Genomic DNA, 23,025 nt, shown 5'->3' on the forward strand with positions numbered 1-23,025 from the left:
AAGGTTTGTCCTCTATTCCCATTGTAAATAGACATACTTAGGAAAATAAGACTTTGGAAATGTTGACATATCCCATAAAAATAATCCGAGTAGGCAAATCCCAGTTGTTCTTATTGAAACTTGTTTATATGCAATAGATGCCAAAAACCTATATTTCTTTCAGAAAACAAAAGATAACATGTGAAAAGTACTTGACACCTAGCATTTGTTGGCTTTCTTTTGTTAATTAAAAAAGTGGGTTTCAATTTACATACGGCAATGGAGTCACAATATTAACAATGAGAAAAGGAATAACAATGTGAGATAAACTTTGTGAAATGTTTTACATACTTTTTAACCCTAAGTAGCTTCTGTTTGAGAGATATTGATTTATTCTAATTGCAGGTCTAATATATTTAATTTTATTCACTCTTTTAGAAAACAGAAGTGATAAATCTTCATAGATATATCCCATTGTATAATCATGTATAATTCTGTGAGATATAATTCCAAGGCTTCTAAGCGCATGTTTTAAAAACCTAAATTCAAGTATAAGACTAATGAAGTATAAGACTTGAATTTTAAGACTCCTTTTAACTTTTTTCTCAATTTTTTCTTATAAGGTCTATTTTTGTCTTAAAATTTCTTTTTTTTTTTTTTTTCAGTGTACAGATATGTTTATTGACAAATAAAGTACATGTATCCCTATACAAGTATCACTGCGACATTTCAGGAACCTTGGAGCTGGGAACGCCCCTTCCTCCCTGCCCGCCTCTTCTCTAGGCTCCTCCTGATTCAGCTTGGGCTCTCTAGAAAAGCGCTTCTGGCATTTTCTTGCTGGAAACTCTGTAGGTGTGCTGGTTGGGCTCTCAGCGTTTATCATGGCCACACCCTTCTGTCCCTGGGGACTGTGGACAAGGGGCGATGAGCCTGCTCAGTCATTCATGTCCAGCCCAAACTCTGGATACAACTCTTTGGTGGTGACACCTCGGATCACAGCTAGTTTGCCCATCAGCATCTGCCCCACATCCTTGATGTCATTGTACTGGTGAAGCTGGGTAATGTGGTCCTCCAGTTCATCCACACTGTAGCCTTCAGATATGAACTGGGAGATCTCCTCATCCAGCATGTCCCTCTTCTCCTTCAGTTTCTGAATGTCAAGGTGCAGAGACTCCTCGCTGGTCCCATCAGCCTGGCCAGACTTGGGCGATGGCCTAGGGGATCGGAAGGCCCCGCGGCAACTTCGGGTAAGTCCTGGTTCAGTCCTCCTGAGCCCTGGGATCCGAGGCCCCCGGATCAGGGGGTTCAGTGGCGCAAGAGGGTCCAGCGCGGGAGTCGGAGAGCGGCCTCTCAGGTGCGCGGGGCAAGGAACACTGACTGTCTTAAAATTTCTAATGATGTGCACTACAAGTTTCTAACAGTGAGTCCAAAGTTATTCTAAATTTGTTAAAAAAACATGTCTATGAAAGAATATATTTATTTAAAATATATCTCAAGAGAGGGAGAAGCAAGAATTCTGCGGAAAAGGAATTTAATGAAGTCTCTGAAGAGATTATGATAATTCTTGCAAAGTCTAAGAAATATGTTAGTACATGTGAATTAAGATAAATGCTAATACAAATAAGCATATTTTCAATTCGAGGACCATGCAGCTTCAGAAATTTTAAAAGATGACATCAAATTTTTTTAGTCTACTTGTGAAGAACTTTGTGTGTGCATGTGTGTGATTTCTGTAAAAAGTAAGAACAAGAGTGTATGTGGATCCTAGTGATAGAAGAGAGAAACTGTAACTTCTCTAATGATCACTTCGTTGCTTTTGTCTAGTTTTAAAATATTTGTGTCATTTATCTCAACTTTTTTTTTTTTTTTTTTTTTTTTTGAGACGGAGTCTCGCTGTGCCGCCCAGGCTGGAGTGCAGTGGCCGGATCTCAGCTCACTGCAAGCTCCGCCTTCCGGGTTCACGCCATTCTCCTGCCTCAGCCTCCCGAGTAGTTGGGACTACAGTCGCCCGCCACCGCGCCCGGCTAGTTTTTTGTATTTTTTAGTAGAGATGGGGTTTCACCCGGTTAGCCAGGATGGTCTCGATCTCCTGACCTTGTGATCCGCCCCTCTCGGCCTCCCAAAGTGCTGGGATTACAGGCTTGAGCCACCGCGCCCGGCCTATCTCAACTTTTTATGTGTCACAATATTTCTTCTTGAGAAGACTAAGAAATAATTGATGTAAGATGATATGTTTCTCAATTAATATGTCATAAAAAATGAAATCTTAATAGAAAAAAAGTGTGTAGCTTAGATCTCTAGAAAAATAAGATGTACTGCTAAATTCTTCAAAAAATGAATATCCTTAGTTTTGCTGGTTATTTTTTAGATAATAGAAATGAAGCCAATACTCTCCACTTTGGTCTGTTTTTCCTTTTCTACTCTCCCATCAATGTGTATCTACTGGAGTTGTAATTTTACCTGAACAGACTGGCCAGTTAGTAAAAGAGCCTACATGTTAGTCTGACACTAGAATTGGCCATCCTGGATCTTTTGAATGTAAAATGTGAAAATGCATGGTAGCACAGTATAAATAAACAAGAAAAAACTGTCTTAAATTATTATAGATAGCCATCACATGACTAATATGCATGCACGCACATACTCACGCCCCATGAACATTGGCATTCATAAGCATTCACGCATCTTTCTTTAAATTACTTGAGAGAGAGAGAGATGATATGGAGATAAAAGGAGAGAGGAATGAATGAATATCTAATAGATGACTCTTTAAAAGGAGCTTGCTACTTGGTACTTGGACATTTCTTTCACTTATTACTTACCTATTATTTACATTTATAACCAGATTTTTCCATCTATCTATGTCTTTATCTATAGTGAAGGAAGATTTTCAGGAATTAAAGAAATGACTGGAAATCCCAAATTGTCTGAGGAAAATAAAGAAATATAGTTAACTCATTAATATAAAGTGTGTGGTTTTAGGGTGCTGCTCTATATGCCACTGGATTTGCAACATAATATACATTATATTAATCTTATTGCCTTTCCAAGTTTAGAAATACATGTGGCCCTAAAGATTTTGGATAAAATTGTTGACCTCTATTTCAAAATCAGTCGCCATATTGACTGTACCAAAGTACACTTCAAACCAGCAGGGGAGTTTTTACATAGATACTGTGAGACCTTTTAATATTGCCAAGAAGATCCATGGGAAATGGCTTTCCACTGTTGTGTTACAGTAATCTTCCTTAATACTGAGGAGCTGACACTTACTTACATATCTGTAGGCATTTAGTATTTCTTCTACTTAAAAATCAAATGCCTTTCTGTAAAGTTTGCTCACTTTCCTTTGTTTTCCTTTTCTACTTAATATACAGTGTAGGAATTTTGTTTGTATTCGGAATATCACTCTTGTTATTCCATGTGCTTATTTTTTTACCTTTGTCTATATTTTTATTTGATGTCAAGATTTATCAAACTTTTTTGATCTCTGTGCCTTTCACACTTAGATCTTTAATCTACCTGAAATGGATTTATTATTCATTTACTATTTACTAAATATATATTCACTAAGCACTTCTCCATTAATTTATTTTATATTAGAAGTAGTATGAATCTAATTCATTATTCAAAAACTCAGATTTATTTTGTAATTAACCAAGTATCTCTTCAACCATGTCTTGTCTGTATTTTATCATATTCTAGAATTCTAAAATTGTGACTACCTCTCTGTTTTTTCTGTATTTTATTTTTTTATTTTTGTTTTATTTTGTTTTTGAGATAGAGTCTCTGTTGCCTAGGCTGGAATGCAGAGGCACGATCTCTGCCCCCTGCAACCTCTGCCTTCTGGGTTCAAGCAATTCTCCTGCCTCAGCCTCTCAAGTAGATGGGACTACAGGTGCCCACCACCGTGCCTGGCTAATTTTTGTATTTTTAGTAGAGATAAAACAGGGTTTCACCATGTTGGCCAGGCTGGTCTCCAACTCCTGACCTCAAGTGATCCACCTGCCTCGGCCTCCCAAAGTGCTGAGATTGTAGGCATGAGCCACCGTGCCTGGTCAGTTTTCTCTATATTTTAATTTCTGGATATCAAATGTACTAATGTCTCATGTGCAACAGTTCTCATTTCATGTGTCTCTTTGTTATAATATTTAACATTTAATATTCTATTTTTATGGACATATTTCTTCATAAATATTTGAAGTAAATTAATATTATAATTGATGTTTTTGCCTTTCCTAATATTCTATTTTTCTGCAAGTTTTAGAATTTTGACTAGGGATTGTTCATATTCTTTGATGATGTGTTGTTTTGTTTTCCCCTTTCCTTTTGTGGTCTTCATTCCGTGTTGGTTGTTTTGCATTTGCTTCCATCCAGCCCCTGGCACTCCAATCAACCTAAAGGTCTTAGATTGTATTCTAGGCTTCTATGGTGATAACAAGGATCTTATGGATCCATCCAACAGATGAACTGGTAAAGCTCCTGATGATGAGGTAAGGTATTTTGTTAGGCCTGCAGCCTCATATACACAGTAGATTTGGTAGTGGCCGACAGAGGGATTTTTTGGGGGGTTTTCAACGTATTTTCAAAATCAAATAATCTCAATTTAGACATACATGCATGCAATGAACCTTGTTACTGTCTTATTTTGAAACCACATTTAGTACTGCGGTATCATATTTGTTGCTACCAACATGTGCAGCACCAGAAAGCATAATGCTTCAACCCCACCCTTCAACTTTTCTCTTTTATCTTGTTTTTGGACCTAAAATTGTTTTTACTTTTTTCTTTTATACGTATTATAGAACAACATTTTAATCAGTCGGTATTTTGCAATACTAAACTGGCCTATGGAATTTTCCACAGTGATTTTCAGCTCCTGGCCCATATACATTTTTAAATACAGGGCCTGACAAGGGTAATGTAAAGTTGATTATTTGTTAAAAGTATACAGATGGGGGCGGTAGGTCACACCTGTAATCCCAGCACTTTGGGAGGCCGAGGTGGGCAGATTGTTTGAGGTCAGGAGTTTGAGACCAGCCTGGCCAACACGGCAATACCTATCTCTACAAAAAATACAAAAATTAGCCGGGCATAGTGGTGCACATCTGTAATCCCAGCTACTCAGGAGGCTGAGGCATAAGAATCACTTAAGACCAGGAGTTGGAGATTGCACTGAGGTTGTCCCACTGCACTCCAGCCTGGGCAACAGAGCTAGGCTCTGTCTAAAAAAAAAAAAGAAGTGTATAGATGATGTTTACAATTGTCCATTCAAAGATGAGTTTCTAAAGACCAAAAAAAAAAAAAAAAAAAAAGAAATGCAATCATCTGTTGTTCCAGAAATGAACTAACACCTCTTTCCATATGAACTATGCCACGGCAGTTGTTTTACTTCAAATCAAATCAAATTATATAGGCTTAATAGAGCATAACACATAAGGTTACCTGTGGAATTGTTTATTTATAAGTCACATCACTAGCATCTTACTGCATGCATTTTAATATTAAACTTATGTTTGAGTTTATATTATGTGATTTCTTTAGTAGCAGAGACATATAAGAATAGAAAATGTGCTTTAACTTCCAGGTAGGTTAAATAGCTATAAATATACTGATAGGAACAGAGGTGTTAATACAGATATGGAAAAGCAGAATTGGAAATATGTAACAATCTGAAATTATTTATTACAGATAATCAAGTGAAATAGAAACTATATTAAGCTTAATGTCACTCTGCATATATGAAGTTGTATTTACCATCATAGATAATAATTAACATTGTTTTAAACCATGCAAATTTCTCAGCCATAAATTATTAACAAAATATGTGCAAGAATCCAAGTGTTAAGATACTAAAAGGCAGAAATAAGGATGACTCAATTTGATTGTTTCTGTTTATTTTGTATTTAATATATACGATGGAGTGCATGATTGATAAAATGATTGGCAAAGAGTTATCTAAGGGATGAATGACATCTCATTTTTCTGTTCCTACCACACCTGGTCATTTTGCCTTAGACCTGGTAATATTTGTCTTTGTTCCATTTTTTTAAAATATATTTTTTATATTAAATAATGAACCTGGCCTTTTCATCGCTAAAATTTGTTTTAGCCGGAAAGACATGGGACCCCTCACTTTACCAGAACTTTACCATCTCTATTTTCATAGAGATAATGACCTATTTGCTCAGCACAATGTAATTTCTGACCTAATCAAACACTGTGACTAGGCATAAAATAAACCAATCAGCAAACAAGATGGAGTTAAATTTTCTATTGAAAAGAATTAGGATATATACTTTTAAATCTTAATTTTAATAATTTGTCATTATCAAAATTTGACTTTTGCAAATTTTTAAAAATAAACACTATTACTGTTAACATTTTGATAAAACTGACTGATTATTTAACTGAATTGGTAATCCACTTTTAGCCAAATTGTTGAAAGGTTGTTAAATTTTGATACAGTCATCCTGTGTTCTATCATAATTGTAGCTTTGTCAGTGTGAGAACATTGGATTTACAAAATACGTTAGTAATTTTATCCTATTACCCATAATGCAAACTCAGTGTGAGTCAATGACAATGGCAGACAGCAGGTCAAGGTGAACTGCAAAGTACAAAAGATTTACAGTTGTCCCTTGAATAATGTGGGTGTGAACTGCATGTGTCCACTTATACATGATTTTTCTTCTGCCTCTGCCATGCTTGAGACACTAAGACCAACTCCTCCACTTCTTCCTCCTCTTCGGCCTATTCAATATGACAATAATGAGGGTAAAGACCTTTATGATAATCCACTTTTGTTTAATGAATAGTAAATATATTTTCTCTTCTTTATGTTTTTTTAGTGACTTCTTTTTTCTCTAGCTTACTTTATTGTCAGAATGCAGTATATAATACATATAGCATACAAAATATGTGTTAACTGACTGTTTATGTTGTAAGGCTTGCAGTCAACAGTAGGCTATTAATAGTTAGATTTTTGGAGAATTACAAGTTGTACGTGGATTTTTGACTGTATGAGGATTGGCACCCCAGCACCCATTTTTTCCAACGTATTTTGAGTTTGCTGAGAGTTATTGGTTATCAGAATCAGAATGGTAAAGTAAGAAAAACTTTTTGTCCAGTTTTTAAAATTTTATTTAATCTCTCAATCTCCCTGTTGTTAACATACTCTGACTAAAAGGAAACATAAAAACAAAAAGAAAACTCTACTACATTGATTCATTCTATATGAAAAGTATCACAATCCTGCCATACCAAGTAATGGAAATATATTTTGAGATATATGTTATTAGAGGATTTTGTCATGTGCAAACACAAACCTAAATGGTATAGGCTACTGCACACCTAGGCTATTTCATATAACCTATTGCTTCTAGGCTACAAACCTATACTGCATGTTACTGTACTGAATACTGTAGACAATTATATCACAATGGTAATATTTGTGTATCTACACATAGAAAAGGTACAATAAAAGTACACCATGAAATATTATAAATGGCACACCTCGTATAGGGCAGCCCCATTATAATCTCATAGTCTCAATGTTGTATGTGTAGTTCCTTTTTGACAAAAACATCCTTATGAGGGGTGTGACTGTATTTTATTTCTTTGTTTATATCCATCTTTTGATAATAATGAAGAAGGAAAGTATACCTATCAGTGTTCAGCTTGCTTCCATTTGTCACCTCTCTTGATATTTTAATAATTATGTAATTTTAAATTTATTGAATAGGCTTTTCTAGAATGTATTAACTAAGACAGAATGATCCATACTCACTTATTAAAAAATCTCAAAGGTTACTAATGGTAATCCAGTAACTATGTCCTGAAAGTGTTTTCTGAAATTCTCTCCTATATCTGTGGTATTCTGCTTCGATGACTCTTATGTTCTATTTACACCTCACAGTTCAGATAATATCCTTCCATCCTGCTTTGTACTAGAAGAGGATAAATGATATGGATTCTTTTCTTGCCTTCTACCTTCCTATTGGGTTTTGTTGGTAGGGTGTGTGGGCAGAAGACTTGTGGGAGGGAGGAGACTGAGTCAGAGTCACAGAGACTCTGTCAGGTGGCCCCTCTCCAGTTTGCCCCTTAAGTCACAGGGTGTGTGCCTTAATGGTGCCCCTACACACCCTATTAGGGGGTACTACTGCACTATACCTTCTATTTTTCTGCATATTGCCCACACCTTTGTGAATTACTATTTTATTAAATTATCTCCAAATTATCAAATATTGTATGCCTCTTGTTGCCTTCAGAATTGTGACTGACCATCCCTTCTTGAGACTCCATTTTCTCTTTTCTGCTTTACTGGAATCCATTCCTACTTTGCTTTTGAGAAGTATTTATGGCAGCAGCTCTTTTTCCATATCCTATGCCTAGTGTTTTCTAGGTGTACCTTTTTAGATTTCTTTCCGTTACTCTCCATTTGTTTACTGCTTTATTGTATAGATCCCTATCTATATGCATATATACTACTTGCATCTACCTTTAGCTTGTATGCCATGCTTGAACTTCCGGCCCAAGGTGCTTATTAAATGATAACCCGTAAGTGTTACCAAACTGATCATATCATCTTCTTTCTCATATTTATTTCCAAAATGATACTTCATCTGGCCAGTTGCTCGATCTTAAAACTGAGCTATCATTGGCTACTACCTTTGACTAATCCCCTACCTCCAGTCACTAAATTATGTCATTCTTAAGTCTTAAGGTATCTTTAATCCAATCCCTTCATTGCACTTCCATTATCATTAACTTAGTTCCTGCACAGAATTACTTCAGTAGCTTTCTTACTTTTACGATTTCCCAGGTCTCAGGGCTTCACTCAGGCTGTTACCTCAACTCTTGAGTGGAAACAGTGATCTTCACTTGACAAACTCCTATGTATGTGTTTAGTCTCAATGAAGCCACCACCATCCTCCTAAGACAGCTGCTCTTTGCCTTTCCGTTCTTGGTAACATGTTTAAACGTGCTTCTCCAGCATACTATTCATGTGTCTACTAAAAGATTTTTCACAGATGTTGACAAATGGCTGTTCATTTGCCTTTGAGACCATAGATATTGTCATATGTATATTTAATTACTAATATAGCACCTGCAACAATGTAAGCATACATCCTATTTCATATAAAATAAATAAGGAAAAGAGTGTGAGCCCTGCCCTTAAAAAACTTATTTTAGTAAATGTGCAGATACACTGTAATTGCTGCAGTTTTAAAAGCTACACTGAAGTTAACAGATTCCTACTGCAGGTGCAATGATGCCCCAGGATGCAGTGTTCCATACCATTTGGACTTGTTTTTAAACATGAAATTCAAAATAGAATGAGAGAACTTAAAATCATTTTGAGGTTATATAAGTGAAAAATTTGATGATTGATTAATAAAATTTTTACTGTAAAAATTTTTCTTTTTTTAATGAATACCTTACTTTAAAGAGTTTTATAATGAGAGAAGTTTCAGGAACGAGAGTTTTAGATTGAAATAAAATTGTTCTTAATTTGATTTCTCTTAAGTTCTCATTCATGGGGAATGTCTGTATCCTTTGGAAAGACAGTCGAAGTAAACTAGGGCTAGGATCAATTCTGCTTTCAGCCTGCAATAAAACTGTCATAGACATTTACCAAATAAAATAAAATAATGATCAGCAGTGAGTAGCAGGATCAGCAGCTCAGTCAGACTACTAATATTGAAGAGTCTTGCCCGCCTGAAGAAATAGGCAACTTATTGATAATAATAAAAAGTTGCACTTGTTATTGTGTGTTGACTTTCTGTTTTCTTCTGAAGCTATAAATTGCAGAATTCAGACTTTTAAGAATTTGTGCATGAAACAAGGAACATAAGCTTAAATACTTCTCCTTGGAGATAAATCAATAATTGCAGTTCTCTCTTTTAGGCTGATATTTTATACTCTCACAAAAAGGAGAGGCTATATCAATACTTTAACTTTGGTGTGGTACTCATCCTTATTTAGGTACTTGTTTGTAAGTGTCCTCTGATGATAGTACAAATATCTGTGATGTTTTCCAAATAGAGCTCCTTAGTAAAAAATAACAGGCCATTAACAGTAACTTAATGAGGGTATTTCTGCTTCCTAAGCTTAGAATTTAATGATCATTTAATTATACATGCATCATCTATCTAAAATAAGAAATACCACTAAATTTATGATGGGAAATACATCTTTCCCAATAGCCGTTAATCTAATTGCAGTTACAATTAAGAATTTGGATTTAAGTCTCCACATTTTTAATCTAATGTAATCATTAAATACAAATAATATAATGCCATACAATTTTAGAAATTTGATTTTAATTACTACATGGATATCATAAAGTAAGCACATGTTTAATGTAACCCAGGGAAATATTTAGATGGTTTATCTCACTAATGATGTGTGTGTGTGTGTAATACCCAGTTTTAGATAAATGATGAAATTATATCTTACATAATTTACTGGTCATTAGTTATTTTTTCATAATTTACTAAGCTGAATAATTTAGATCTTTTTAAGGTGAAATAACCCAGGTAGGCACAGCCTGAAGGCATAGTGACTCGTATGACAAAGTCAAGGCGGAATCTTGAGAGTCACACCATCTTTGCATTTCTAATGAGAATACTCAGTTCTTCTCTTTCAACCAAACTATCTTTTCAGTTTCTGTAAATTAGTTCTGGAATTTATAGGTACTCAGGTAGACCAAGCCTCATTTTATGTGTCTCAACACCAAATCCTTCCACATTTTAATTTTATTCAAAGGAAGAATTTTATTTCAAATAATTCAATCTGTTTACCATTTAAAATTCCTTGACAGAAATAAGCTTGCAAACTAGTATTAGGTCTTACTCTTTATTCCCAAATATCTATTTTAGTTATCTAATATCCTAGACCTCTTCTGTAATTTTGGATAGCTCTACTTTCATTATCTTTCATCCTGAAGAATGAGACTGACTCCACATCCCAGTGCCTCAGAGTATGATGTATTATACTGACATGTCTACTGGATGCTTATCTGGATTTTAAGATGTTCTTTGTCCTACCACATTTTCGGATGCCCTTAATTTGGATTTTAAATCATATCTGGAGTTAAGATTTAACATGTTCAAAACTAATCCATTGCACTTTTGCTACCTTCAGAGCAAGACTATTTCAGAAATGATACCTGCATCCTAAAGCACAGACACAACCAAATGCATAAGTCAGTGAATCCTGGTCTAATGCAGAGGTGGCAAGTAAAGGCTGGGTGCCACTGGCTCACAATATAGAGAAAGCTGCAAGACTTGGACTTCAGTTCCCTAATAGTGACAGGTGAGCGACTGCCACTTCCTCAACCATGAATTCTGAAGTTGTAGAACAGGACTGGGTCCCATGTTTTTTCCATAATATCACGAGTTTAAATTCTAATCCCTGGGCCAGGCATAATGGCTCACGCCTATAGTCCCAGCACTTTGGGAGGCTGAGGGAGGGTGGATCACCTGAAGTCAGGAGTTCGAGACCAGCCTGGTCAACATGGTGAAACCCTATCTCCACTAAAAATACAAAAATTAGCCAGGTGTGGCTACTCGGGTGGCTGAGGCAGGAGAATCGCTTGAACCCGGGAGACGGTGGTTGCAGTGAGCCGAGATCGCGCCATTGCACTCCAGCCTGGGAGATGAGCAAAAGTCCATTAAAAAAAAAATTTGAATCCCCATTTATACCAGGCACAGAGATGATTCTCAATCAGTGTTTGCCAAATTAGTTGAGCAGAGCAGAAGGTGAGAGTCTACAATGTCATATAATTTTAGCCTTCGGTAACCAAGTCTTGGATCCTATAAGCCGGGTGCGTCCTAATCATGCATACTGTAAGCTTTACAGCCTAAGAATGAGTTTCACTCTTTGGAAATCTGATGTCCAACCTGCAATTATCCTTGATTATTTCATCAGTGTGTATTGAGGACAGATTAAACCAAGCACCTACTACTGCTTTTCTCACTAAAACGTTTTCCCAACAAATGTTATTCCTGGCTTTCAGTGTGTGCCTTGTGGTCATTTGTCCTTGTTTGCTCCACAACCTCCTCCCACTATGGACATCTTGCCTGTGAGGGTCTGTACTTACCAGGGGGATTATACATTGTCTTCTTTTGAATGAACTTGCAGTTGCATATTTATGAGTACATTTTACTTCATATTGAGTAATTTCACTAAATTAACTTACTAATTATAATTGTTGTCTGTAATCTTTTTGGATTTTCAAAATACACAAAATGTCATATGTAAATATTGACAGGTTAATTTTTTCTCTTTCAATCATTATATCCACTCTTTGTTTTGGTTTTAACTTATTTAAGTATCCAGGACTTCCAGTAGGATGGGAATAGAAATGGTGATAGTTTATTTCTCTGTTTCATTTCCAGTCTTAATATGTAAACATTCCACCATTAAATATCTGTTGTAAGTTTTTCTGTGGATACTGATTATCATGTAAGAGAAGCCCCATTATATTCCTAGTTTGTTAAGGTTTGCAAATGTGTAAGGTTTGTTTTGCTTAATCAGGAATGTGTGTTGAATTTTATGATATAATTAATTGGCTTTTGAAAATGATTGTGTGATTTTTCTCTTCATTTTCTTTTAATAAGCTAAATTATATTGGTACTATAATGCTAAATAAGTACTGTAACTCTTGAGTAAACTCAAACTGGATTTGATGTATTATTTTTATACAAAGTAGTATTCAATTTGGTACTTATTTATTGGACTTTTTATATATAAATTAGTGTAAGAGAATAGGCTTTTGTTTATTCAAATACTTTTTGAAGTATCAAGATATTTTATGCCTATTAAAATCTGTTGGGAAGTATTCCAAATTTTTCTATTTCTTGGTAGAGTTTATATAGATTAATATAACACTAGTGGGGTCGGGGCTGGGCGCAGTGGCTCACGCCTGTAATCCCGGCATTTTGGGAGGCTGAGGCAGGAGGATCACGAGGTCAGGAGATTGAGATCATGGTGAAACCTCATCTCCACTAAAAATACAAAAAATCAGCCGGGCATGGTGGTGGGCGCCTGTAGTCCCAGCTACTTGGGAGGCTGAGGCAGAATTGCTTAAACCCAGGAGGCGGAGCTTGCAGTGAGCCGAGATCTCGCCACTGCACTTCAGCCTGGGTGACAGAGTAAGACTCCGTCTCAAAAAAAAAAAAAAAAAAAAAAAAAAAAAAAATCACTAGTGGGGTCTGAACTATTTTGGGAGAAATTGTTTTAGAAAATGATTTTTTAGCAAATACAAGAATATCTCACTTTTATTTATTTCTTCTTAGGCCATTTTTGTAAGTTATGAAGTTATGAAAACAATTTGTTCATATCACTTAACAGGTGAAATTCCTATTAAATGCTGTTTCTAATATCCTTATACCATCTTTTAATAACATTAATTTCTATAATAATATCACTTTTTCTATTTCTGATATCGAAAGTTTTTATTTCTTTCCCTTCTTCTATTGAAAGTTTTTATTTCCTAATCTTCCTCTCACTTTAATTAGGCCTTAATAACTTTATTAATATTTCAAAGTAAACTTTGGCTTTGCTATTTTCTGTTATTGCATATTTATCTGTGTTGTTAATTTTTGTTCTTACATTTTAAAATTATTTTCTCTCTTCTATATTTATTTGAGTTTGATTGCTATGATATAGTCTAGCTTATAAAGATAGAAAATTCTATTAGTAATTTTTATTTTTCATCTAATCTAACAAATCTATTCAAATCTATACAGTTTACTTGAAGTAAATTCCAATATGTTAAATGTTTTAGTTTTATGCATCTCAAAATCCTTTCTAATTTCTGTTGTTATTTGACCCACAGATTATATTTATGGAGTAATATAATTAATTTTTTTCAATTGCTAGTTTAATTGTAACTTAATTGAAAACATGTACTGATTTTATAAATTATTGGAAATTAGATGAAATTTGCTTTATTAGGCAGCATATGATCAGTTTTGGGAAAGTACTATAGATACTTTAAAAATAATATGTATGCTTTCTTTGTTGGTACAATTTTCCATTAGAAAACTGATTTTCTACTGATTTGTTTTGCTGGTCATTGCAAGTAGTATATTGAAGTCTTCTATTATTGCTGTGGATTTGCCAAATTCTCTTTTAATTTTTGCCAACTGTTGCCTTATACATTGTAAATTTGGTTCTCTGTGATTCGGACTCTGAGACAAGGTTTAAGTGAAGGAGGTTGATTGAATTATGTCCTTGGGACCAAAACCTGTGAAAAGGAGATAAACAAAGTAAGGTTAGGCAGAAGAAGAATTTAAGCTGCAGTGTACATTGAACAACAGCTTTAGCCAACCTCAGGGAAACTCAGGAGTAATAATAATCACTTAGAGTAGTCCTGAGTAAAGCCAAAATTGTTCATGTTCATTGATCAGTCATTGGATGTGGATAATCTGAGAAGGGTCATCTGCAAAAGAAGTAGATGTATGGGCTTGTCGTTGAAGATTCATTTGCAGAAATTGGGGTCAAAAGTCCACGCTTGCAGGATGATCATAGTGGCATACCCCAGTGTCATCTTATATGTTTTGATTCCGTATTGATTGGGTGCATACAAATTTAGACATGTTATATCTTTATAGCAGATTGACGTCTCAAAAATATAAAACGTCACTTTTTGCCAAAAGAAACGCATCATCTCTTACAGCCTACTATACCTAATATTAGTATAGCTATACCAACATTCTTTATCAAATATGGTTTATCTTTTTTTTTTTTTTTTTTTTTTTTGAGACAGGGTCTTGTTCTATTGCCCAGGCTGGAGTGCAGAGGCCTGATCTCGGCTCACTGCAACCTCTGTCTCCCAGGTTCAAGCGATTCTCCTGCCTCAGCCTCCCAAGTAGCTGGGATTATAGGTGCACACCACCAGGCCTGGATAATTCTTGTATTTTTAGTAGAGAGGGGGTTTCATCATGTTGGTCAGGCTGGTCTTGAACTCCTGACCTCATGATCCGCCCGCCTCGGCCTCCCAAAGTGCTGGAATTACAGGCATGAGCCACTGTGCCCGGCCGGTGGTTTATCTTTTTCCATCATTTTACTTCTAAATATTTTGTTTCTTTGTATTTAATGTCATCTTTTGGAATAAACATTTTAAATTTCCAGTGTGAAATATTACTTTTTTAATGTAATTTCTAATTCACTTTGTTGTAATGTGATGGGTGATACATTTGGTTTCATATCTACTTCTCACTATTTGCTGTCCATATGACTTATCTATTTTATGTTCCTTTTGTTTCTCCTTCTTGGCTTCCTTTTAGATTGATCAAACACTTCATTTTAATTTGTCATTTTTACTTTAATATTAGATGTAAAAGTCTTTAAAATAATTTTATATATTTTTATTTGATAAATCATATAAAGATACATTCTTTACTTAGTACACTATAATACAAATATTAATTTTATTTTTTCTAACGGTAAATCTTAAGGCACTATATATAGCTATTACCTCCCCCAGGTTTTAGCACCACTTTGCATATATTTCACATGTTTTAAATCTACATACAATTTAACTTCCAAAATGCATTGCAATTATTTTTTGTAAGTAAATATTTACATACATTTAGTGCCATATTCAATTTTCATTGTTCCTCTTTCTTTCTGCATTACCATGATTCTACCTGGAATCCTGTTTTTTGGAGAGGGCAGGGGTAAAGCACTCAATTTAATCTGTCTTAACTTGAGGTTATAAGCAATTTATTCCATGATGGTTTATCTGGAAATAGATTTATTTTGTCTTCTGATGTGAAGAACACTTAGTGTATTTAATTCTAGGTGAGCAGAACTTCAAGTACAGCATTCCATTGTTTGTGTTTTCAATTTTTTCTTTGAAAATTCAGATGTCCTTATAGGGTTTTTATAGTTTTGGGTTATACATTTGTCTTTAATCTCCCTAGGCAATACCATGGAGGACATAGGCACAGGCAAAGATTTCATGCAACAAAAGCAAAAATTGACAAATGAGATCTTATTAAACTAAAGACCTTCTGTGCAGCAAAAGAAACTATCATCAGAGCAAACAGGCAACCTACAGAGTGGAAGAAACTTTTTGTAATCTATCCATGTGACAAAGGTCTAATATCCAGAATCTATGAGGAACTTAAATTTACAAGAAAAAACAAACAACCCCATTAAAGAGTGGGCAAAGGACATGAATAGACACTTCTCAAATGAAGACATTCATATGGCCAACAAATAGGAAAATAAGCTCAATATCACGGATCATTAGAGAAATGCAAATCAAAACCACAATAAGATACCATCTCACGTCAGTCAGAGTAGCAATTATTAAAAAGTCAAGAAACTACAGATGCTGGAGAAGTTTTGGAGAAATAAGAATGCGTTTGCACTGTTAGTGGGAATGTAAATTAATTCAACCATTGTGGAAGAAGGTATGGTGATTCCTCAAAGATCTAGAACCAGAAATACCATTTGACCCAGCAATCCCATTACTGGGTATATACCCAAAGGAATATAAATCATTCTATTACAAAGATACATGCAAGCATATGTTCATTGCACCACTATTTACAATAGTAATAACATGGAATGAAGCCAAATGCCCATCAATAATAGACTGGATAAAAAAAATGTGGTATATATTCACCATGGAATACTATGCAGCCATAAAAAGGAATGAGATCTTGCTCTTTGCAGTAACATGAATGGAACTGGAAGCCCTTATCCTCAGCAAATTAATGCAGGAACAGGAAACCAGAAACAACATGTTCTCACTTATAAGTGTGAGCTGAACAATGAGAATGCTTGAACAGAGGGAGGGGAATAACACACACTAGGGTCTGTCAGGGATTGGGGTGGAGTGAAGGATAGCATGAGGAAAAATGGCTAATGTATGCTGAGCTTAATACCTAATTGATGTTTGATAGGTGCAGCAAATCACCATGGCACATGTTTAACTATATAACAAACCTGCACGTCCTGCACATGTACCCCAGAACTTGAAATAAAAATAAAGCAAAAAAATTTCAGATGGACGTTATTCTTACTTTTAATCTTTTGAAATTAATGTCATTTTTTTGGCTTATTATTTTTATTTATTTATTTTATATTTTAGGGAAAACTATGGGAGTTCAGTCAGGGTGGTGGGAAAAATTATAGAAGAAAAATTATAAAGATAGTTATAGGAAATAGACACAAACCTACTTTGAAGGTCAGGGGGTTTGCATAGCTTCAGTAAAAGATTTGGCTGAAGGCAGCCTAATTGAGTTAATAGCTTAAGGTAGATACAAAGGAATGTAAGGGAGTTTATCTAAATAGCTTGTTTACTCATGTGCTCCTAAGACCAAACTTTGATCCTTCACTGGCAGGATGGCTGTCTCTGGGGGAGGACAACCAGTTTAATTACCCACAGGTGTGTTGACTCAAAGCCTTTGTCATTTAATCTGTACTAAATAAATGTGAACTTCGCCGGCTTACTGAGGACTATGCTGCAAAGTCAGGCAGTGGAGCCCCTTAGCCGTGCTGACAGGCAAAATAGCCGTCAGTGTGCGTCTCTCATCCATTGCTGGGTCAGGGTCTGCGGGACAGATCCTGCAGAAAACAAAATATTTATTGCTTTATTCATAATTAACTGACTGAGACTTTTCATTTTAAGTAAGTTAAGCCTGGAAAAATAACCAGTTAGTATGCTCAAGCAAGATATTGTCAACACTGAATATTCACTGGGTTCTTCTGAAGGTCAAAAAACTTTTATTACATTATTGGCCCAAACTTTTTTTTTTATTTTACTTAAGTTTCAGTGCTACATGTGGAGGTTTGTAATACAGATAAATTGTGAGTTATGGGAGTTTGCTATAAAGATAATTTCATTACTCAGCGAATAAGCATGGTACCCAATAGGTAGTTTTTGAATCTCCACCTTCCTCTCACCCTCCACTCTCAAGTACACTCTGGAATCTATTGTTCCCTTCCATGTGTGCTTAATATTTAGCTTCCTTTTATAAGTGAGAATATGCAATATTTGCTTTTCTATTCTTGCATTCATTTGCTTAGGTTTATGGCCTCCAGCTCCATCCATGTTGCTGCAAAAGACATGATCTCATTCTTTTTTTATGGCTGCATTTTATTCCATTAAATACATGTACCACAATTTCTTTATCCAGTCTATCATTGAATGACATTTAGGTTGATTCCATGTCTCTGCTATTGTGAACAGTGGTGTGATGAACATAGTTGCATATGATTCTTTATGGTAAAGCAATTTATATTCCTTTGGGTATATACCCAATAATGGAATTGTTAGGTCTAATGGAAGTTCTAAGTTCTTTGAGAGGTTGCAAAACTGCTTTTCCAAGTGTTCCTAACAAATTTACATTCTCACCATCAATATGTAAGCATTCACTTTTTCCTGCAATATTGCCAGCATCTATTATTTTTTCACTTTTTAATAATAGCCATTCTGACTGGTGTGAGATGGTATCCCATTGTTATTTTGATTTGCATTTCTCTAATGAATACTTATGTTGAACTTTTTTTTCATATATTTGTTGACTGCATGTATGTCTTCTGTTGGAAAGTGTCTGTTCATATCCTTTATAATGTTTTTGCTTGTAAATTTGTTTAAGTTACATACAGATTTTGGATATTAGACCTTTGTCAGATGCACAGTTTGCAAATATTTTCTTCCATTCTGTGGGCTGTCTGTTTATTCTGTTGATAGTTTCTTTTGCTATGTAGAAACCCTTTAATTTAATTAGGTCCATTTGTCAATTTTTGTTTTTGTTGCAATTGCTTTTGGCATCTTCATCAAGAAATCTTTGCCAAGACCTGTGTCCAGTATGGCATTTCCTAGGTTTTCTTTGGGTATTTTTATAATTTTTGGTTTTATACTTAAGAATTTAATCTATCTTGCATTGCTTTTTGTATGTGATATTAAGAAGTTTCAATATTATTTACATCAGTTTCAATCATCTGCATATGGCTAGCCTGTTTTTCTAGCACCATTTATTGAATTGAGTCCTTTCTCATTGCTTGTTTTTGTAGAGTTTGTCAAAGATCAGACGATTGTTAGTGTGCAGCTTTATTTCTGGGGTCTGTATTCTGTTCCATTGATCATGTGTCTGTTTTTGTCCTGGTATCATGCTTTTTTGTTAAGTGTAGCCTCGTAGTTTGTTTGGTGTTGAGTTATGTAATGACTGCACTATTCTTTTTGCTTAGGATTGCCTTGAATATTTAGCCCCTCTTTTAATTCCATAAAAATTTTAGCATAAGTTTTTTTCCAATTCTGTGAAGAATGTCATTGGTAGTTTGATATAAATGTCATTGAATCTGTACATTTCTTTGGGTAGTATCATCATTTTAACAATATTAATTCTTCCTATCCATGAGCATGGAATGTTTTTCCATTCATTTGTCATCTCAGATTTCTTTCAGCAGTGCTTTGTCATTCTTTTTGTAGACACCTTTCACCTCCCTGTTTAGCGGTGTTCCTAGGAATTTATTTTTTGTGTGTCTATTGTGAATGTGATGGCATTCTTGATATGGAACTGAGCTTGGGCATTGTTGGTATATAAATACACTACTGATTTTTGTGAATTGAGTTTCTAATCCTGAAACCCTGCTGAAGTTTTTCATCAGATCAAGGAGCTTTGGTGCAGAGACTGTGGAGTTTTTTAAGTATAAAATCTTATCATCTGCAAACAGAGATAGTTTGACTTTGTCTCTTCCTATTTGGATGCCTTTCATTTCTTTCTCTTGTCTGATTTCTCTGGCTAGGACTTTCAGCACTATATTGAATAAGAGTGTTGCGAGTGGGCATCCTTGTCTTGTTCCAGTCTCAAGGAGAATGGTTCAAGCCTTTGCCCATTCAGGATGATGTTGGATGTAGGTTTCTCATAGAGGGCTTTTATTATTTTGAGGTATGTTCCTTCAATGCCTGCTTTGTTGTGAGTTTTTTAGCATGAAGGGATGTTGAATTTTACTGAAAGCCTTTTTTGCATCTATTGAGATGATCATGTGATTTTTGTTTTTCCTTCTGTTTAGGTGCTAAATCACATTTATTGATTTGCATGTGTTTAACCAAATTTTCAAAGCCTACTTGATTGTGGTGAATTAGAAGTTTGATGAGCTGCTGAATTTAGTTTGCTGGTGTTTTGTTGAGGATTTTTGTATATATGTTCATCAAGGATACTGTCCTGAGGATTTGTGTGTGTGTGTGTGTTTGCCGGGTTTTGATATCAGAATAATGCTGGCTTCATAGAATGAGCTAGGGAGGAGTCCCTTATCTGGTACTGGGCTATTTCTGGTTGGTAGGCTTTTTATTAATAATTCAATTTGGCACTCATTATTGGTCTGTTCAATGTTTTAATTCTTCCCATTTCAATATTGATAAGTGGATGTGTCCACTAATTTATCAATTTCTTCTAAGTTTTCCAGTTTGTGTGCATAAGAGGTGTTCATAATAGTTTCTGAGGGTTTTTTTGTATTTCTGTGGGCTTAGTGATAATGTTCCCTTTGACATTTCTGATTGTGTTTATTTGGATCTTCTCTCTTTTTTTCTGTATCAGTCTAGTTAGTGGTCTGTCAATCTTATCAATCGTATTATTCTTTCAAATAACCATCTTCTGTTTCATTGATCTTTTTATGATTTTTTTGCAACTGGATTTCATTTCACTTAGCTAAGATTTTGGTTATTTCTTGTCGTCTGCAAGCGTTGGGGTTGGTTTGCTCTTGTTTTTTCTAGTTCTTCAATGTGTGATGTTAGGTTGTTAATTTGAGATCTTTTTAACTTTTTGATGTGGATATTTAGCACTATAAAGTTCCCTCTTTACAGTGCTTTAGCTGTGTCCCAGAGATTCTGGTATGTTGTATCTTTGTTTCTATTAGATCCAAGGAATCTCTTGATTTCTGCCTTAATTTTATTGTTAACTCAGAAGTCATTCAGGAGCAGGCTGTTTAATTTCCTTGTAATTATACAGCTTTGTGCAATCTTCTTAGTATTTATTTCTATTTTTATTGTACTGTGGTCTGAGAACATAGTATAATTTTGTGGTGTTTTCTGAATTTGCAGAGAAGTGTCATGGTCAATTGTGTGGTCAATTTTAGAGTACGTGCCATGTGCAAATGAGAAGATGTACATTCCGTTGTCTTTGAGTGGAGTTCTGTAAATTTCTATTAGGTTCTCTGGTCAAGTGTGAGTTCAGTTCCCAAATACCTGTGTTAGGTTTTGCCTCAATGATCTTTCTAATACTGCCAGTAGAGTGTTGAAGTCCCCCACTATGATTGTGCAGTTATCTAAGTCTCTTTATAGGGCTCTGAGAACTTACGAATCTGAGTGCCCTCGTGATGGGTGCATACATGCTTAGGATAATTAAATCTTCTTGTTGAATTGAACCTTTTATCATTTTGTAATGTCCTTCTTTGTCTTTTGTGATCTCTGTTGGTTTGAATTCTTTTTTGTCTTTAATTAGAATAGCAATTCCTGCTTTTTGTTTGTTTGTTTTCTGTTTCCTTGGTAGATTTTCTCCTTGCCTTTACTTTGAGCCTATGGGTATCATTACATGTGAGATGGATCCCTGGAAAATAGCATACAGTTTGTTCTTGCATCTTTATTTAACTAGGCCACTCTGTGCCTTTTAATTAGGGCATTTAGCCCATTTACATTCAAGGTTAATAATGATATGTGCAGATTTGATCCTGTCATTGTGTTGGTAGCTGAATATTATGCAGGCTTAATTGTGTGATTGCTTTATAGTGTCAATGGTCTGTGTACTTAAGTATGTTTTGGTGGTGGCCGGTAATGGTCTGTTTCCATATTTAGCACTCCCTAACTGACCTCTCCTAAGGCAAGTCTGGTAGTAATAAATTCTCTTAGCATTTACTTGTCTGAATAGGATCTTAACTCTCTTTCACTAATGAAGTCCTTTTTTTTTTTTTTTTTTTTTTTTTTTGGCTGGATATGAAATTATTGGTTTCTTTTATTTAAGAATATTGAATACATGTCCCCAGTTTTTTCTGGCTTGTAGGGTTTCTGCTGAAAGATCCACTGTTAGCCTAATGGGGTTCCCTTTGAATTGACCTGCCCCTTCTCCAGCTGACTTTATTATTTTTGCTTTTAGGTTGACCTTGGAGAATCCATTGACTATGTGTCTTAATGATGGTTGGTTTGTATAATATCTCACAGGGGCTCTGTGCAGTTCCTGAAATTGAATGTTGGCCTCTCCAGTGAAGTTGGTGAAATTTTCATGGACAATCTTCTCAAAGGTTTTCCTCAAAAATTTCCAAATGGTTTGCTTTCTCCCCCTCTTTCAGCAATACCAATGAGCCAGAGCTTTGGTCTCTTTACATAATCTCACATTTCTCAGAGGTTTTGTTTATTCTTTTTTACTATTTTTTCTTTATTTTTGTCTGAGTTAATTCAGAGAACCAGTCTCTGAGCTCTGAGATTCCTTCCTCAGCTTTCTGTATTCTGTTGTTAATACTTGTGATTGTATTATGAAATTCTTGTAGTGTGTTTGTTTGTCAGCTTTATCAGTTCAATTTGCTTCTTGCTTAAAATGGCCATTGTGTCTTTCAGCTCCTCTAATGTTTACATTGGTTGGATTGGCTTTTGACTTTCTCCCTCAATAATCTTCATTCCTGCCCATATTCTCAATTCTAGGTGTCTCATTTCAGTCATTACTGCCTGGTTTAAGAAACATTGCTGAGGAACTATTATGGTTGTTTGGAGGTAAGAAGATCTGGCTTTTTGAGTTCCCAGAGTTCTTGTGCTAGTTCTATCTTATCTGTGTGGGCTGATGTTCCCTCTGTCTTTGAAGCTGCGGTCCTTTGGATGGAGATTTTTGCTTTTATCTTTTTTCAATCTTTGGTTGTTTAGTTGTAGTATAATGTGGACTCTGTTAACTTGTATGTTCTGAAAAATTTCAGAGGGCCAAGGCTCAACTCTAAGTTGCATGTTCTAGCTCTGGGGGACTGGCACGAGGTCCCCAGCTTTGTCCCCGGGACCCTTGAATTTAAGAACCTGTTGCACTGGAGGGGTCAAGATGT

General features: G+C 35.2%; 1 protein-coding gene across 1 annotated transcript; it reads right to left on the bottom strand.

Moving 5' to 3' along the window:
- Window positions 1-640: 640 nt before the first annotated feature.
- On the bottom strand, window positions 641-22,657 carry LOC105485783 (DNA repair protein SWI5 homolog). Its single transcript, XM_071077419.1, has 5 exons — window positions 22,572-22,657; window positions 17,458-17,571; window positions 16,951-16,978; window positions 6,661-6,732; window positions 641-1,393 (listed from the first exon to the last, which is right to left on the bottom strand). The coding sequence occupies exons 1-5, from the start codon at window positions 22,655-22,657 to the stop codon at window positions 914-916; spliced, it is 780 nt and encodes a 259-aa protein (XP_070933520.1). The 3' UTR covers window positions 641-913.
- Window positions 22,658-23,025: the final 368 nt, after the last annotated feature.

This window comes from Macaca nemestrina, chromosome 14 (genome assembly GCF_043159975.1).
Source record: "Macaca nemestrina isolate mMacNem1 chromosome 14, mMacNem.hap1, whole genome shotgun sequence".
In the NCBI taxonomy this organism is placed as follows: domain Eukaryota; kingdom Metazoa; phylum Chordata; class Mammalia; order Primates; family Cercopithecidae; genus Macaca; species Macaca nemestrina.